Genomic DNA, 19158 nt, shown 5'->3' on the forward strand with positions numbered 1-19158 from the left:
ATGTGTGTACTGTCGAATGGTGCATTGCAGCAATGTTTAGGTAGACTCCACTTGTCAAATAGATGTACGCATGAATGTCCAAACCCAAGGTTCCCCAGGACATTTCCCAGATCATCACACGTCCTCCACCAGCTTGTCTTCTTCCCACAGTGCATCCTGCTGCAATCACTTCCCCAGGGAAACAATGCATGCCTTCATGGCCTTCCATGTAAGACTCATTGGACCAGGTGAGCTTCCATTGCTTCAGCTGCTTATGTGCCCATTGTAGGCTACACAGCCCTGTCTACAGCAGGGTGCACTGCTGTGACAAATTCCTCTCGTAACCATCATTAAAAAATTCTGTGACATGCCACAGTACCAGACAGGAAATTGATGAGCCTTGAGTGCCCAACACCCTGCAACACCCCTCAAGTCTTGCCATTTCAGAGACGCTCCAAGCCAGTTGTCTGGTCATAATGATTGGCTCTTGTCAGTCATTAGAGCTGACTTTTTAGCTCAGCGTGTAATATATGCCAGGCCTTGATATGCGCCACTGTTACAAGATCATCAGTGTTATTTGCTTGTAAGTGGTCAGAATGTTTTGGCTCATTGGTGTATACTGGTGTATACACACATTACTGCACACATCAATTTCCACCAATCAAATATCACAAACAGAACTGTCTATTTTGTGAGAGTGATTTTACTGTAAAAAAAGACCTGTACATGTAGGGAACAGCTGACCACTGTAAAATGGTGTAAACTTTGCTCTGCTTTTTTTATGACATTTTACTACATTTTTTTCGCATGATGGACAGAAAGGGTGTGGTTATCATTTGGACCTCTTCTGGGTGGGCATCCTTATGGCTGTCTGCTCTTTCCTGGGCCTGCCCTGGTACGTAGCAGCCACCGTAATATCCATTGCTCACATTGATTCCCTTAAGATGGAGAGTGAGACCAGTGCTCCAGGGGAGCAGCCACAGTTCCTTGGAGTACGGTGAGTGAATAGTCAAGTAGAAATTATTTGCTGTGTACTTTTTGTCTCCGCCATTAACGTAAGTTTGTTTGCCTTATAGATCATTTTTCTTTCCTTATCGTTCTTAGGGAGCAGAGATTGACAGGTATCTTGGTTTTTGTAATAACTGGACTCTCCATTTTCCTGGCTCCTATACTGCAGGTTAGTCTTGTAACCATGACTTTTATGTTTCATGTCCAGTAGTACCTTGATAGTAGCATTCAGAAAGTAGCTTTTTACTTATCAACATATTCTGTCTCATTTTTGATTGCTGGTGCTTACCTCAAGTTTATCCTTACACCTATAGACACCTATTGTCCTAATAATCACAACCATAACTATAAATAACAACAGTGATTGTTGGCGGGCCTACTAGACATAAAACTAGCCATCAGTGTTCCAGGAGTTTTTTTTTTTTACATTGATGTTTTTTGGTCTTAATATGTGGTAGTATTCTTTAGCCTGAATTAGCCATATTTTCATTTCAACCTGTGTTGGATTTTAAAATAACTATCAAATTATCAGTTTATTTAGGTCTTGATGTTTTTAAACCTTCTCTTTTTCTACAGTTTGAGACTTATGTCAAGTTTGTCAATCCAACCTTTTCCTACCTTTCTACTGACTTTGAAATTTTTACCTTCCTTTTATCTAAATAGAGTCTTTTTTTGAGTCCCTAAATATGTTACAAAGTAGCTTTACAAATTGAAAAAGCAGCCAAAACACACAGAACTTAACAAAACTGCTGTGATCAAAAATGCAACCTTTCAGTACAACAGTATTGAATAAGTCTGATTGCATTTTATTGCTGCGCTCTCTGTCTCCTACATAATTATAATTGATTATAAGGTCATTACAGTATTTTCTTTTACATATACATTTACTTTAAGTTTGATATTTAAAACACACCAAAGTTATAGGTTTTGAAAGCATGTCCTTTACTTCATCATAGTCTAATGATATGTCAACCGATAATTTTCAGTACATTCCCATGCCTGTGCTCTATGGTGTGTTCCTGTATATGGGAGTAGCCTCTCTCAATGGCATTCAGGTACACACATACACACACATACACTCTGACTTACGTGTATTCAAATCTCTGTCCTGTCTTTTGATCGAAATTTGATTTCCATTAAAAGTGAGGAAATACTATCATATTGTTTAGTTTTGGGAAAGGATCAAGCTTTACCTGATGCCTGCCAAGCACCAGCCAGACTTCGTTTTCCTCCGACACGTACCTTTGCGCCGTGTACATCTCTTCACCTTGGTGCAGATTACCTGCCTGGCTGTGCTCTGGATCCTCAAGTCTACTGTGGCAGCCATTATATTCCCTGTCATGGTGAGAATGTTTCCTCTGTCTTCTAGGTTCATGGATCAAATTCAGTGATAGAATGAGTAGAATGAGAAAATACTATTGCTACTAGGAATGGACAGATCTCAAGTATTAATATTTCAGACTCTGACAATCCCTTCAAAGAACTGATTCTCATATGAACATATTAATACCAGTCGGCAGATTTACTAATTTAGATGGTCGACAGACATTTTCTGCTGGTGGGAACACCCAGTTTATCAGGTTATATGTTAGAACTTTCATGCAAATAAATGCAGGTGCAACTTCATAATTGACACATGACCAGTGCAATATAAACCCATTTTGCTTATGTCCTTATTATTTGGAAGCCTGTTTCGGCCAAAAGGAAGAAAAAATTGTTGTTTGCTAGTAAAAAAATTTTTCCCCTAACTTTATACCACCAGGCAGAAATGGACCTACATTTTGTAATAACAATGTAAAAGCAATATAAGCTGTGTTAGCACCAAAAAAAAGAGTTTCATGGGTGTTAAACTGCACACACAATCATCAAGTCAGTATTTATTATCAGTCTTGGTAAATTGGGGTGTGTGGTTCATTATAATAATCTCCTTCCAGTAATTTGCGCTTTGAGAGGGAATCTCAGATAAAAGTATAAAATAGCAGTGACAGCACCTTTGATCTTATGGCAGCTAAAGGGCCATTGTGCCTATATGATAGATCGCAGCAAAAGTGGGTTTGTGATGGCACAACACATTAATAGATCTGCCCAGGTGTAACTGTGTTATTAAACCAGTAATCTAAGTACTCAGTTGTCTCACCAATCCTTAATTGGTGCTGTGCTTCTTCAGAGTTGGTGGACAAATTGAGCTGATGATTCTGGCAGATGTAATTTTGCATTTTCACCTGGATATATGTTAGATGTTTAAACTTCAGATGGAGATGAAGACTAACCTTTTTAGTGGCTGCTCCAGAGACTGCTTAATAAATAATCACAATCCTCCTAAACTCTTTTCATTAATTTTTAGTTAGCTACACATTATCATGATTGTCAATCTCTGCATGAAATTCTCACATTTTTTGGACCAATAATACTGACTTCCTTAGCTATCATGTTCTCATATTTAGCATTCTGCATGTCTATAATACAGTTGGTAGTCCTTTCTTCAAGGTTTTCTTATAAAGTCTTAAAATAGTCATAACATTTTTTTTAATTCTTATACAATTCTTTAAAAGTCTTAAAATTCTAAACTTCATAAAATGCCTAAGATTGTCTTATTTTTTGATGATGATGCCTGAGGACCAGGTTGAAAAAAGTCACTGTCAATATTTAACTAATTGAACACAGAAGTATACTAAAGCAAACCTGCAGAGGTCTGCAAAGAAACTACTGAAAGGATAGCAATTTAAATCTAATATTTTGCCAAAAAAAAAGTCCCTACAGATGTCTTTGAAAAACTGAAAGCAAGTTTTTGGAAAAAGAATAGCAGCTGCAGTAAAGGCAAAGGACACAAAAATCTAATAATTAAGTAGAGGTAAACTGAAAGATTGCCATGTCACACTTGCAGATTCTGGGACTGATGGTGGTGAGGAAGATGCTTGACCTGGTCTTCTCCCAGCATGACCTGGCCTGGCTGGATGACATCCTCCCCGACAAAGACAAAAAGAAAAAGGAGGATGAGAAGAAGAAGAAAGAAAAAAAGAAGGCCAAGAGCATAGATCACGACAGTGATGAAGAGGTTAGCAGACGCACAAATTCCTTTTAAACACAAACATAACACCCTACAACTCTTTGAAACAATCTTATTCTCTGTTGTGTATGTTTTGTGGTTAATCATAAATATATTTCTCCTTCTGCCTCACAGTGTTGCTGAAAAGGCACTGTAAAACATTTACTTCAATCTGTATGTCATTCTGTCTAATAAGGGCTGCACAATATGTATATAATACTCGCATTGCAGTTATATTACAGAATATTTCAATTGCGATATGCCGTGCAATATATTAAAAAAGCATTGGTGAATGAAAAACTCTGACATAGTTAAAAATCTACCTGCGTCATTTTGACAAAAAATAATGGACTTTTATTGGATTCTAGAAATGACATGGTTCATTCAAACAGCCACTGAAACACGCATCTTAAACCATGACTGATCAAGATGTTCACAGCACACAGTAAAAATCGTGATTGGTAAGAGGGCTTAATTGCATATAGCAGCCTTCTGCAATATCAGTATATAAAGGTCAGTATTGCAATAATGAAGAACAAGGTATGTATTGTGCAGCCCTGCTTCCAATCCAGAACATTCCGTTGTCCCAACACTTGCATGTTCATCTGTTTACTCTAAAAGGGACCAATCCAGCTCAGTTCTTTCTCTTGGCTGGAGGTACCCATTCCCGTTGCCATTGTTTGCAGAAGTTTGATGTATAACTCCTATAATTCCTTTATGCGTCCTTTTTGTGTTTGTGTTTTTAGCATGTGAATGTTTTTGCATGGGGATAGTCTGTCGTTATTGTGTCTCTCCCAGACAAACTGTCCCAGTGAATCTCCCTCCTCAGTGAAAATTCCCATGGAGCCAATGGACCCATCAGTGCATCCCTCATCCTCCCATGACCCCCCTAACAAAGACCCTACAACCTCTAATTGTGAGTAAACAAGACAGGTCCTTCCTCTGTTGTCATCATATGCAGCCCAGATGCCCTGTTACAGCATCCATCAAAAAGTGTGTAATAATCCAAACTGGTACCTCAGATTTACAAAACAGTACAACTGGGTTGGGAAGTTTCCTGGGCTAAAAGTGAATACCCGTGTGGTGACCATGGTTGTCCATGCTACCAAGTTGGTCTGCCTGGTGTCATAGATGCTTTTCCAATGGTTCCTATGGTCACCACACTGATATGACATTTTCCCATGACATGGATCGTGCCACATCATGAATGGCAGCTTCATAGCAATTCATTTTGTATACATCCTGTTGCATTTTGATTTAACTCTACACTATAAAGCCACTCTAGCCTCATTCTATAGCCAGTGACACGTCTTGTTTCATGTCTCTACATTTGTTTCCTTTCTTGTCCTACACATATTAATATTTTTTTTATCTGTGTACAGAATAATCACCTTTATTCCAACTGCACCCCCACTGTGTCAGACTTGGACCACAGGTACTGAGTTCAGAGTTCACATACAGTAAGCTGACACACCCACCTCATGCCCACACACTGGGAAGCTCACAACCAGTGTGACAACTGAAACTAAACTCCTGCACGCACACACACACACACACACACACACACACACACAGACTAAAGTTACTCAGTTACTTACAGCAAACTATTAATCAGCTGTCAAATTGTTTTGCTTAAATTGCAAGTGTCAGCAATATAGACAATACTACAGGACTTTGAAATCATCCTATCGCTGGGCTACGTTACATTCCTATTATTAACTCACTTCACACGTGGAGTTAGCATGCTAGTGGGGTCCAAAAGGATTCACAATCACAATTTTAGATTCAGACACAGGTAGTAATACAAAACCAGGGTTCATTTCAGTGTTCATATAAGTCAGACTGAACTTTGAATGGACAATATCAGATTATTTAAACTGGGTATTTGAATATGTGCGAATAACATTATATTTAGCTACTAGGATCACATACAGTACCAGTCTAAAGTTTGATTGTACAAAACTCAATTTCAGAACAGTTGCAACAGTTGGGTTTTACCTTCTGAAATTTATTTGCATTTTGCACTTTGTAACGCACCACATGTTTTCAGTGAGACTACAGGTCTGCACTACAGGCAGGCTAGTCTAGTACCCACACTCTTTACGCAGCCTTGCTCTTCTAACACATGCAGAATGTGGCTATGTGTCACGTTGAAATAAGCATGGACGTCCCTGAAAAAGACAGTGTATTTAAATTTAAATATTTATATATTTAAATGTTTATATATCTTTTAGCATTTTTGATGCCTGCACAGAAGTTACCTATGCAGTGGGTTCTAATACAGCCCATCACGACAGACCCTGGCTTTTGAACTTTATGCTGGTATCAATTTGGATGGTCCTTTTCCTCTTCGACAGAGAAAATAACATTACATAGCATACATTATTTCCATAAACAATCTGAAAGGTTGACTTTTTATGCCACAGTATATGTTTCCACTGTGCCTCAAGTCTATTTCAGATAAGCTCAAGCCCAGAGAAGTCTGCAGCATTTCCAGACATTGTTGACATGTCTTCCACTGTGCATAGTACAGTCTTAACTTGTAATTATTGATGCAGTAATGAACATTGATTATTGACAAAAGTTTGTCAAAGTATTCCTGAGTCAATGTGGTGATATCCATCACAGAATGATATAGATATAGATATAAACATAGATAGACGCATGTCGTTTTTTAATATAGTGCTGTCTGGGTGATTGAAGGTCATGGACATTTAGGTGTGGTTTTCAGCCTTGACTTTTACACCTGGAGTTTTCTACAGATTCCCTGAATCTTTTATTTTTTTTATGATAGTATGCACCACAGAGGGTGACATATCTAAAATCCTTGCAGCTGCTTACTGAGAAATGGTTAAACTGTTGGACCATTCTCTGACGCATTTTGGCAAAGTGGCATGCTTTGCCTCATCCTTTCTCACGAAGCACAAGGCCTTTTCTGGATGCTCCTTTTACACTCAATTGCATGATTGCACTTTTTTTAACATTTCACAAACTTCCTCATCTTAAATTGCCTTTGTCCAAACCTTTTTGGAATGCTCTGCAGGCATACATTTCAAAATGAGTGTATATTTACAAAAAATAATGAAGTTCTTCTCTTTGTACTGTTTTGTACTGTTTTCATTTTACAAAGCTTACAAATTTTACACATCACTGCTTTCTGTTTTATTTGCATTTCACTTACTGTCGCAACTGTTTTGGAATTGAGATTTGTATTAAATTCATAATCTTAGACATTTTGATGTGAAGGCTTATGCTTAAAAGCTTCAAAGTTTTTCTAAGATAAATATAAATACTAAAATGTATGCTTCAGTATGAATTTATGCTGAAAACTAAAAAAATATTTTTAAGCAATATTTATTCATTCATTTAAGAGTAAAAGTGAAATTTAGAGTTGGAAAATGTAGAGTTGGAACCACAATCATTACATCATCCTAATTATTATGTTTTTTTCATTAGAATTTAATTAGTGGAATGTCAATCAGTCAGTTGTGATGAAGAAAGACTGAGTCTAAAAAGCCCTATTTGGTAGAATATTTCTGACTGAAGTAATTCCATGTGAACTATTTCATATCTGTTATGTCTTATTCTGAAATGTGAAGAATAGTTTTTAAAGACAATTAAAGCATTTTCTATGAGTAGGTGGGTACAACATTTTGATTGGTAGTATACAAGGTAGAAGAGCAGAAAAAAGGGGGACAGATATATAAACATATAAACTAGCCTCTTAATTTGATGCCATTATGTCAAACAGACACACACACATGTTGTGTAAAAGCATTCTGACCTGGCTAAATGGAGCATTTTCACTTTTAGTTTTCATGCATCTGAAAGCAATGCAGGTCTTTTGTTTCACACAACATGAACATGTCTGTTCATATATGTCAACTGAGGAAAGAATGAAAGGAAACATATTATAGGAAGGTTCTCTCTATTAAAATATTGTTTGTGGTCTTTTTTGAATATTTGAATATTTGTATTCAATTTGTATTTATATATGATGAATATTTATATTGTTTCTGAGCAAACAAGCAAATTGGACTCTTTTGTCTCATCTATTGAAATGCATATCATCTATGGTTTTGGTATACTTTTGCTTACTTGTTAAGTGTACTTTTCCCTCTACTTTTTAAGCCTTTCACGCTGAGTTACTAAATCTCTTTTAATCTCTGTTTAATTTCATTCTGTACTGCTTTGCTGTTACTAATAACTCTCTTACCTTGAAGCATTAGCATTTTATTCTAGACCGAAATAATGTCAAAAAGAGAAGAATAGCAGCTAACAAAGCAGTTCAAATATCGACAGTGAATACACTAAAAAGTTCCTCTTTCAGTTGCAAACTCAAGTAGTTTTATTGTTCTGATACTATTTTTATTCTCATTGAAGTTGTTTTTGCTAGGCTACTTGTAGTTTAGTCATTAAATCAGTAAAATAATAATACTTTTACTTACATATGGTCTCAGACTTCCCACCTCTGAATATACCCAACATAAACCCATTCCAAAATTAGAAAAAGATGGCCATAAGAATATTTGATTGTTTCCATTTTAACATATGTACCAGAGCCTCTTTATACCACTGGTACTTATGTTAAAATGGAAACAATCAAATATTCATATGGCCATATTTTTCTAATTTTGGGATGGGTTTATGTTGGGTATATTCAGAAGTGGGAAGTCTGTGACCATATGCAAGTGAAAGTATTATTATTTCACTGATTTAATGACTAAACTACAAGTAGCCTAGTAAAAACAACTTCAATAAGAATGAAAAACAATACACATGTATTTTTGTCTCCTTGCCTTTCACTCAGAGAGTGTAAACTCTCTGATGTGTCTGGTCCATCATCTGGTATTCTTGAAATGGTGCTCAGAGAATCATTATCATGTTATCTGCTGCTCCCTTTCCTCCTTGCCAAATGATGATAACCGAAGTCCTTCCTGCATTGCTTCTTAGGAAGTGTGGTTGATACTGAATAAGAAACACAGATAAGATGCATCACTGATACATGATGAACCCTAAAAAAAATGTGGGTTTCCTCTATACATCAAAGATCTCATTTGTTCCTAATTTCAATAAGTCTGTTTCTCATTGTGAAGGGTCACATAGGTTCCATTTATTTCTTACAGTGTACTTTGGCTTATTCCTCAAATGCTCACCATTGACCTATTACCATTTAGCTGTGTGCTTCCCTTTGTTCTGCAATTTTTCCAGCCAGTTTCACTTCTCAAAGCAAGGTTAGGCAAAGCTATCTCAGCAGTTGTGATTTCTACTTTCTGTTTCTGCTGTTCTTCAGCATCAGTCTGCACCAAGATCTCCTGTACTCCTTCCCCAGCTCAACCTTCAACCCATCAAGCCGCCCTTCTTGTCCCTCATGTCAGCATTCAGACGGAGCCCAAATACGAAGAGAGGGACACCAACACTGCCATGCCATTGGCAGTGAGACTACACTGTAGTAAAACTTGCATGTTAAACTGCGCTGCTGAAGTCAGCAGACAGTGGCCATTAATCTACATACATTCTAACCCGAGCCAACATGTGGAGCACCATTTGACAGAAAGACATCCACAAGTGAACTGGTTTCATAGCCTTCTCTGTCAGTAGGATAGCCCATGTGTAACAGATAACGTTCAGCCTTTTATAACAGCACGACCCGAATCCCCTGCATTTATTTTTCACATAATAAACACAGAACATTGTATAATCCCAATATGATAGCTCTCTCAACTGTCTTTTGATTTAATTAAGAATAAACCACCAAATACTTAGACTGAATATTGATTTAAATCTGCATTTAATGTTTAATACACATTATGTTACCTGCTGTACTACACTACTAGCATTATGACTTTTATCGAGAGGTGTAGATATTGTTGGATAAGCTGTGTACAGTGTGCTTATACACGAATGCCTGTATGTGTGAATATGAAATTAATTTGTAAAGACATGTAGTGCGTGATAGAAATAAAGACACTTTAAAAGCTTAAAGACTTTAATCCCTGAATGTCCTCCATAAAACAAAGGCTAATGCAGTTTAGCTAAGCTGCTACAAAAAAAGTCAGGCAGATGACGTCAGCTCTCTTCTCTCTCTGATTGGACAAGATGCAAGTGAGTTCCGGCTAATGGAACAGCAGGGCTGGCGAGAGGAATAATAAACAGCGATGGGAGAAATATTTGAGTTTGCGAGCAAATTTAGTTTATATTCCGTGACCCAGCTGAACGAGTTGCTCGAAGATGACGAAAAGCTTAATAAAATCGTCAAAGAAATGGACGAGGTAAGTGTTTGTAGTCAACGAAGCGAAATAAGATCATCCTTGCCTGCACGTAGCTATAGCATTGAAAACGGCCTCTCTTTTGTCAAATACTTAACCTAGCGAGCATAGAATACGCTTAAGTTATCTTATCGACGATTATTAAAGTTCTTCCGCACGATTTCCTCAATTGAACCTCAATTATATTGTTTCTCTTACATTCCCATTAACGTTAGTTCTTGGAGTGTTTTATACTCAATAGCTAGCTTAGCTTGCTTGCAAGCGGTTTTGTCGAGCTACATAGGGTCATACAACGTTATTTCTTAATTGTCATCATGTTTAATACGGCTGTAATTTTACCGTAGTTTGATTATCGGCATAGACTTCATGTGTACCAATAATTTGGTGGAGAGGTTATGCTTTGCGCAAACTGTTTATTGAAATGTTCTGGCCATTAGTCTTAAGTAAGTGGATAGCTTTATTTTGTCATCAAAAAATGTAGTGTGTTTGAAAATATGATGTACAGCTTCGGACAAAATGGTGCCCTTTAGTTGGTGTGGGTTTATGAGCCTCACGTAACAAACATGCAAATCTGTGTTGGCTGTAGACATTCCCTTTGAGATTACACACTGTGCTTCGTGGCTGAGAAAACGGCCCATTACAGTGTGACTCACTCCATTTCATATCTCAGCAAACTGCATCGTTAAAATCAGGAGATACTCAGATGGTGAGATGGTTTACAAACCACATGGCATCTTAGATGTTTGTGATAGGCGCCTGACAAGCCTATGAAAGATGCCAAGCTGTCACGAGTCTGTTTTTATTTACACAGCACCTTTTTAGACTCAAGGCAAACATGCAATTGTTGACAGAGAAACAATACAAGTGAAAAAAGGGCCTTAATACACATGAACATGACGTGTATGAGACGTGTATGCATGACATGAAACACCGAGAAGGACAGAGTGCTATGGACAAAATAAAGGTTTTGAAGTGAGATTTGAATGGTGAATGGAACAAGATGTTGCAAAGACTGTGGAAATGAACTCTAAAGTACGAGAACCATAACACTACAAGGCAGATTATTATGTCACAATCATTACATAATTGCCTGATCTGACCAGTTATTTTCCACAGTTGTGAGCTTTCACAATACTATGTTTACAACAAATAGAATGTGAAATGAATGCTTTTTCATCAGTTGGATGGAGGCAAATTAATGTAGATTTAAAAACACACAAATAACATGCACATCGGTGAAAATCAATAAATCAGTATATTTATTAAACAGTGAGTATTTTTTTAAACAGTATTAGACAATAAACAGTGAGTAATTTTTTTATATGATGTTTGTTAATTACATCATTAGAGGGCAGCGGCGTGCAGTATATGATTATTTGAGCTCCAGCTGTATCTCTCATCAGTTGAGAGCCACTAAGTAGCAGCAGCTAAGCAAGACAGTTAATCAGTGGATTTAGCCATGTAGGCTTGTACTTTTTCAATTCTATATAATAAACAAAAAAGAGAAATTGTTACTTGCAATTATGTACATGGCAATTAATTGTCAGCTAAAATTTCATGATTTCATTTTGTAACAGACCAGTTCATGTGCTGTGGTTGGTTTCCCACACAGGGATTAAGCGTGGACTATATTTTATTTTCACACAGAGTCTCCATTCAAAATGCTCTGTGGTTCATGACTAGGCTTAATCCCTAAATGTACTGAAGGATAAGGCTTAATCTCTGTCTGGGAAACCAACCCGACCCTACCCTAGTCAAAATAAAATACCTCAATAATAAGATATCGTAAGTATAGATGCTTATTTCTATTTGACTTGGCAATGACTTCTACCCTAACATGAGCGATGGCCTGTGATCCGTGGCCAACTATGATAAGCTTTCCTGATCACTGATCTCTTTTTACCTCTAGATGCAAGAGGTTCAGCAGTCTAAGGAGATGACCCTTGCCAGTAATCGCAGTCTTGCAGAACAGAACCTTAGCCTACAACCTTGCCTGGACCAACAGAAGATGCAGTTAACCAAGCGATACTGCTGTTTACAGGAGCTCTTTGAGGCCTACCAGCTCCGCAAGTCCACTCTAGGTTTGCAAATTTCACTCAAAATTTACTTAAAAAATTTAAGTTTTATATAATTATAAAGCTACTAATTTTAATTATTCCTTCAAATGCAGATGGGCACATATTTTGACTTGTCAGGAACGCTTTCCTTCCTTATGTAAAATAATTAGCCTAAACCATATCTACAAAACCAGACCTCACGTCATCAAATCCTAATAGAATAGTTTTACTGGCTAGTTGTATTGCTATATATCGGAATTTGTTTTGGGATTGATTTACTCATTACTCATTGAGTTACTCATTAATGCCCTCAGAACATTAGTTCCCAACAAAGGCCAGTATTTTTGTATAGTAGCTCCAGTAATTGTACCACAGTTGTGCTTTATGCATTTTAGCTGTAATTTCTGAAGGTTATATGCAGGGCTGCTTTTTGTCGTAAGCAGTATAGGTAGTCACTTAGGGCCTTCAAGCCACCAGGGTGGCCTGCAAGTGTGTAGTATTTATCTATTTTTTGTGTAGTATTTATCTATTGTGTTTCTCCTGTTTAGGCCATAGCTATTTATTGTTTGACTGTCTTTACAATGGCATTTAATAAATGTTCATTTATTTAAAGTACTAAACATTGTATTGATCAGCATATTAAGCAGTTATACCACACACGCTGTCAGATATGCTCCACTTGACTGGATCTGTTGAACAGCTTGTTTTTTGTGTAGCTTTAAGACTTTCAAAATGTAGAGCATTTCTCATTCTTATTAATATTTTAAATGGTTTTGGAATATTTTTTTTCTCTTAAAGCAACAATGGTGTCATAGAAGTCTGCTGCATCTCACTTTGTTTTCCTCATACTTAAGTGATCATAAGCATGTGTGCATTAGTTTGGTAATCAAATTGGCTACTGCCCACTTAGTAAGCATCTTATTTTGTCTCATTCTTTAACAAAATTAACTGCATATAAGTGACCTGTAACTTGATGATTTTTTGTGGTACATAAATATGTGCCAATATACACTAGTAATTCCTAATACTTAAAGTACAACATGGTTCAAGTGTGCACCTCATTCATTTCTAATGATCACATGCAAAGAGTTGTTTATGCCTTCTTTTTCTTATTCTTACAAAGATCACAGTTCAGGGAAAAGCTCACTGGATACTCTATTAGCCTTGCTGCAAGCTGAGGGAGCCAAGATTGAAGAGGAAACAGAGGTAAGCTTGGTTTCTCATTTCTAGAAGATGATGCAAGCATTAAATAAAGGGCATGGTTCATACTTTGCCATCAGAATAACTTTACTCCTCTTCAATTCTCTTATGCACATTCTAGAACATGGCTGATTCTTTCCTCGATGGAGATTTGTCTTTGGATACTTTCATCGAAGCCTACCAGAGCAAGAGGAAGCTGGCTCATTTGCGGCGTGTAAAGATTGATAAGCTGCAGGAGATAGTGCTCAAATGCTTCCAGATGCCACAGGCCTCAGTTAATCAGCCTGTGCAGCCTCACATCCCCAATTCTCCTGTGCCCTTCCATGGCCAAGCTAATGGCTCCCCAGTTCCTCTGAGACCACCACCCACCCCACCATCTCAACCAACAGGGCAGCAGTTGGCTTTATCATACCCAGCAGCTCCCTACCCTTCTGTCCCTCTACCTAATATGGTGCCATCATACTCTAGTCCATTTATACAGCAGTATGCACCAGCACTTCCTCAGAGGCCCAGTCCTGGTCTACCCCCAAGGACTGGCTTCATCATGCAATGAAGTAATACTTAAAATGCCCTTAAACGTTTTTTTTTTCTTCTTCAGTGGAAATGTATAAACAGGCATTCTGCTCTGTTTCTCAAGCACTTTGATCTTGTACAGGTTTACCCTTATTACCCTCATTGTCAACATTCTTGATAATTTCTCTCTTTTGCTAAAATTATCAAGAGAGAATTTCACCATTCTTGCAAATTTTACTCACAGCTGCAGTTAGCTTTTCATTTGTCAGAGATAAATTGTAGGACTAAATATTTTCTCAGTATATTCATAAATGGGTCTGTCAGGTATAACTAAGAAGTCTAAACTGGTGCAAACAGTCTATTCTAAACTCTTTTCAGGTCAAAAACATCATGTCTACAATTATACATGTACTTTAGTTTTACATGTAACTTTGAGATAAAATGGCCTGTTATGTCAAATTTTGAGAAGCACTGAGCTGTTATTTAAATACAGATATATGGGAACTGCAGAGGCTTATGAAATAATCATGTAAATTACATGTAAAGAATTAGGGAAAGGGAGTGTTATGTGAACGTCTAAAGTATGCTAAAGCATTGTAAGAAGTGAGACTGGTTTATATGCAAATTGAAGAGTTGTGGATATGCTGTGTTCATTTTTGTGTGCATTTTGTCCGTTAGCATTAGACTATTAACATACTGGATTTCTGGGTTGAACTAACCAGCAACCAAAGATGTCTTTTTCATTTTTTCCTGATACTAACATATTTTGTTTCTCAACTGATTTTGAATGTAGTATATCCATTTAAACACACTGAAACTAGACTTCTTTCAGTACTGATGCAATTACTTGGTGTCATTATCTTTCTAATCTCTCTTATGGATGAACTTGAAATGTTTTTTTCCACATTTTAATCAAAAATCAGACTAGCTGGTTATTTGCCTTTGTAAAATGATTAGGTAGCACATCAAACTGCACTGGAGCATGAAGTAAGAAATCATCTGATTCAAAGTCTTTTTTCCCTAGCTTGTAATGCCCCTTAGACATTACGGTACCTGTGAATTCCTGTCATTGCTAAACCTTAGAATTACATGATGTGCAGTGTTTTAAGATGGCATTTGTACTATGCAGCCCTTGATCCTCCACCCAAACCACATACAAATATCCTTTAAATATGTTTAAACAATGAGGTTATGGCAAAAAATTGTGTAGCATTAATGAGGCATTAAATATAGTATATAGTAGATGAAATCTGGACATGTCTTAATCAAATTTTTTTCAAATCTCTGCAGGCTTCAAAAGTAACTGTCATTTTAGGATTTTTCATCTTCTGTACAGCTTTATCTAGGAATTAATTACTGAAAATGAGTCATCCTCCTGGATTTGAAAGAACAGCCATAACTGAAGTGTGCCTTGCAGCAAGTTGTTTTTTTCACCCATTGATATTTAGGCCATTTGTTTTTGTTTGTCCCCCTTTTCATTTTTTCCACCTTAAATTATTGAGCTATCACTGTCAAATTTTCTCATGGCAAGAGCTGTCATCCTAGTGTAATGCATGTTATAAAGCCTTTTTCGTACTGTTGTACACTACATGGAACACTCCTTATGTAAAGTATGTTGTAATTGTTTTCTTAGTGGTGAACAATTAATGTTACTTGATTTTATAAAAATCCTAATTAAAAGAAAACAAACAAACTTGTAATAAAACTTGTGTTTAATCTTTCAGTTGCCTTTGAGTACCAATCTCCCAGAAAATTGCACCACTGTTGCCCTCTACTGGAAAAGAACAAAACTAATTCCATTTTCAAACAGGACTGATCTGGGGTTTTTTTTCACATTGTCATTGTTCCTGTACCTATAATTAAATATTGGCCCAAAATTGAATTTGTACCAATAAACTGAGGTTTACATAACCAGCAACCTTCTTTCAAACCACAAATTTTAATATTATTTGCAAGATAAAATCTTAAACATTTTGGAAACGATGCCTGTGAATAAGAGACTAACCTTGCTTTTATTATTTAATTACACATTTGAAAACAAAATGTGAATATTTATGAACAACTCACTTTTACTAACACACGAACAGTTAAAACAATTATTGTCTCCACCATAAATCTACTCTCCTTCTTCACCTTCTCCTTCAACAGAGTCAACCCCCACCTCCTCATAATCTTTCTCTAGAGCTGCCAAATCTTCACGGGCCTCAGAAAACTCTCCCTCCTCCATTCCTTCTCCAACATACCAGTGCACAAAGGCTCTCTTTGCATACATAAGATCAAACTTGTGATCCAGGCGGGCCCAGGCCTCAGCAATGGCAGTGGTATTGCTCAACATGCAGACAGCCCTCTGGACTTTGGCAAGGTCACCCCCTGGAACCACAGTTGGTGGCTGGTAATTGATGCCAACCTAGTAAAATCAGAGAAATATTTTGAAAGAAACTTTGAAACAAGGTATATGTATCACTGAAACAACAGAATAGCACTATGTTATAATACCAAGAATTGTTTTATCAATCTCATGAAGAAAAATGTTAAATGTTAAATATCAATTATGTTAACATAATGAAAAGACAATTAGCAAGTATCACAGCTCTACTAAAATCAGAAACTAATAAACTAATTTTACCTTAAAGCCTGTAGGGCACCAGTCAACAAACTGAATGGTCCTCTTGGTCTTGATGGTCGCAATGGCAGCATTAACATCTTTAGGGACCACATCACCACGGTACAGCATGCAGCAAGCCATGTACTTCCCATGACGAGGGTCACACTTAACCATCTGATTGGCTGGCTCAAAGCAGGCATTGGTGATCTCTGCAACAGACAGTTGCTCATGGTACGCCTTCTCAGCTGAGATGACTGGGGCATATGTGACGAGTGGAAAGTGGATGCGTGGATAAGGCACCAGGTTGGTCTGGAACTCCGTGAGGTCAACATTGAGGGCACCATCAAAGCGGAGAGAGGCTGTGATCGAAGAAACAATCTGACCAATGAGTCTGTTGAGATTAGTATATGTGGGACGCTCAATGTCCAAGTTGCGGCGGCAGATATCGTAGATGGCCTCATTGTCCACCATGAAAGCACAGTCAGAGTGCTCAAGGGTGGTGTGGGTGGTCAGGATGGAATTGTACGGCTCAACTACTGCTGTTGAAACCTAAAGGATGAATAAAGCACTTACAAACAATAAGAAGCTGTTGAAAATATTTATGTATTTGCGAAAGCATATTCTTACTCGGCCAACTGCTACAGTTAGTGCAAAGAAATCCTTCAATCAAAGGAGATATAAATCACAGTTCTTTGCACAAACAAATATTAGGCAAAATAATGACTGTATGGTACCTGAGGTGCAGGGTAAATGGCAAACTCAAGTTTAGATTTCTTGCCGTAGTCTACTGACAATCTTTCCATCAGAAGAGAGGCAAAGCCTGACCCCGTACCACCGCCAAAGCTGTGAAAGATGAGGAATCCTTGGAGTCCAGTGCACTGATCTGCCTGTAAAAGACAAAAAAGAGATAAATACTGGCATGGAGTAAACAGCACAAAATTCGATTTCCTTGACAATGACATGATAACAAAATAAACTCTTACCAGTTTACGAACACGATCAAGCACCAGATCAACAATTTCTTTACCAATGGTGTAATGGCCTCTTGCATAGTTGTTGGCAGCATCCTCTTTTCCAGTAATGAGTTGCTCAGGGTGAAAGAGCTGTCTGTATGTTCCAGTGCGAACCTCATCTTATAAGGGGGGAAAAACAACATTCAAAACTTCTGCGTTAGAAGGAAGGCATACAGGAAACTGCAGAAATACCAGGGATTTAAACTGGTGACAGGAGCACTAAAGTCTGTGAACCCTAAGTTGGAAGAGTGGATCCAACAAATTTCAGAAGGAAGATAATCAACTTCAGTCCTGAAGATCACAATCTTGGGAACGGCAAAAATGCTGAAACTCCCAGGCCTCCAGTAGCATGCCAGTGATAGTGATGAACGCAATAAAGTATTTAACTGTGCAGTGAGTTTATTTGTTAAGAAAAAGACTAATACCGGAGTAAATACAAATTGTATCCTTTATGTTTTATGCCTGTCTGTGTGTTATATACAACGGCTAGAGTGCATGCGGAATTCAGGAACCAGACTTGTGTTCTTCTGTAACTGTTAATTCTATTCTACTAGCCAATATATCAATAGCTTTTCTGACACCCAGAACAACAAATTTTTGTTATTCTTTCTACCAAATACAAAATTACTACCGGAATAAAACGTTTTAAAGATTTTTCTTATTTTTTATAGCTGGCCGCTTTTGCACAGTACTTTATATATTCTTGAATCCTTTAAAAAGCTGGAAGAATATGCTTACCAACAACAGTTGGTTCAAGATCCACGAACACTGCTCTTGGCACATGTTTTCCTGCGCCTGTCTCGCTGAAAAATGTGTTGAAGGAATCGTCTCCTCCTCCGATAGTTTTATCGCTGGGCATTTGGCCATCAGGTTGAATACCATGTTCAAGACAATACAATTCCCAACATGCATTTCCAATCTGGACGCCAGCTTGTCCAACGTGGATTGAGATGCATTCGCGCTGCACAGAAGATAAGTGGTTATAATAAAACCCCTGAATATATATATATATATATATATATATATATATATATATATATATATATATATATATATTAGGTAGGATAACGTTAGCTATTAATCGTTAACCTAGCAAGCTAGCTACGTAAGACGAGCTTTTCTATGACTGACTAGGTAATTTAGCTAGCTAGTTAGCTCGCTAAAAGGGTAATCGCATAGCCACAGTACCGCAAAACAAACATCAACGTTAAATGACTGGTTAAATTTGTCTTTGTAAGTTAGCTTGCCAACTAGCTAACGTAACCAAGTTTACTGAGACAGTTGAGATCAAACTAAACTGTTAACGTTAGTTAACGTTACCAGCTAGCCAGGTTAACTAGATAGGTTACGCTACGTCGTCATTAGCAGAACGAAAGTAGTGACTTACCATTTTTATTTATTTATAGGATAGGTCTGAAACAGAACAATCTGTTTAGGTAACTTCGGATAAACTCACTTGGTTAATTGT

The 19158-nt window shown here is 37.3% G+C and overlaps 3 protein-coding genes across 3 annotated transcripts in view; 2 read left to right on the plus strand and 1 right to left on the minus strand.

The window, feature by feature from the left end:
- Positions 1–9442, plus strand: part of slc4a5b (solute carrier family 4 member 5b) — a 36743-nt gene extending 27301 nt beyond the window's left edge. Inside the window, exons 19-26 of the mRNA XM_036594573.1 lie at positions 798–976; positions 1084–1156; positions 1974–2042; positions 2157–2330; positions 3872–4042; positions 4832–4949; positions 5416–5468; positions 9327–9442. Of these exons, the coding sequence (XP_036450466.1) occupies positions 798–976; positions 1084–1156; positions 1974–2042; positions 2157–2330; positions 3872–4042; positions 4832–4949; positions 5416–5417 (786 nt within the window). The 3' untranslated portion in view covers positions 5418–5468; positions 9327–9442. The remainder of the gene's footprint in view (positions 1–797; positions 977–1083; positions 1157–1973; positions 2043–2156; positions 2331–3871; positions 4043–4831; positions 4950–5415; positions 5469–9326) is intronic.
- Positions 9443–10129: 687 nt separating this feature from the next.
- vps37bb (VPS37B subunit of ESCRT-I b) lies at positions 10130–15765 on the plus strand. The gene is made up of 4 exons (XM_036594575.1): positions 10130–10305; positions 12212–12383; positions 13483–13565; positions 13681–15765. Exons 1-4 carry the CDS (start codon positions 10192–10194, stop codon positions 14110–14112), a joined length of 801 nt encoding a protein of 266 aa, XP_036450468.1. The 5' UTR covers positions 10130–10191; the 3' UTR covers positions 14113–15765.
- Positions 15766–15777: 12 nt separating this feature from the next.
- tuba7l (tubulin, alpha 7 like) lies at positions 15778–18564 on the minus strand. The gene is made up of 5 exons (XM_036594576.1): positions 18429–18564; positions 17661–17809; positions 17412–17564; positions 16699–17226; positions 15778–16479 (listed from the first exon to the last, which is right to left on the minus strand). Exons 1-5 carry the CDS (start codon positions 18547–18549, stop codon positions 16189–16191), a joined length of 1242 nt encoding a protein of 413 aa, XP_036450469.1. The 5' UTR covers positions 18550–18564; the 3' UTR covers positions 15778–16188.
- Between the last annotated feature and the right edge of the window lie 594 nt (positions 18565–19158).

This window comes from Colossoma macropomum, unplaced genomic scaffold (genome assembly GCF_904425465.1).
Source record: "Colossoma macropomum unplaced genomic scaffold, Colossoma_macropomum, whole genome shotgun sequence".
In the NCBI taxonomy this organism is placed as follows: Eukaryota; Metazoa; Chordata; class Actinopteri; order Characiformes; family Serrasalmidae; genus Colossoma; species Colossoma macropomum.

Bases quoted from the DNA above. Each gene is read 5' to 3' on its own strand.
- vps37bb (XM_036594575.1), top strand. From the start codon at position 10,192: ATGGGAGAAATATTTGAGTTTGCGAGCAAATTTAGTTTATATTCCGTG. The intron at 10,306-12,211 runs GTAAGTGTTTGT...TTTTACCTCTAG, and splicing joins TCGTCAAAGAAATGGACGAG to ATGCAAGAGGTTCAGCAGTC. The intron at 13,566-13,680 runs GTAAGCTTGGTT...TGCACATTCTAG, and splicing joins AGATTGAAGAGGAAACAGAG to AACATGGCTGATTCTTTCCT.
- tuba7l (XM_036594576.1), bottom strand. From the start codon at position 18,549: ATGCCCAGCGATAAAACTATCGGAGGAGGAGACGATTCCTTCAACACA. The intron at 17,810-18,428 runs GTAAGCATATTC...CCCCCTTATAAG, and splicing joins TCTTGAACCAACTGTTGTTG to ATGAGGTTCGCACTGGAACA. The intron at 17,227-17,411 runs GTACCATACAGT...TTCATCCTTTAG, and splicing joins CCATTTACCCTGCACCTCAG to GTTTCAACAGCAGTAGTTGA.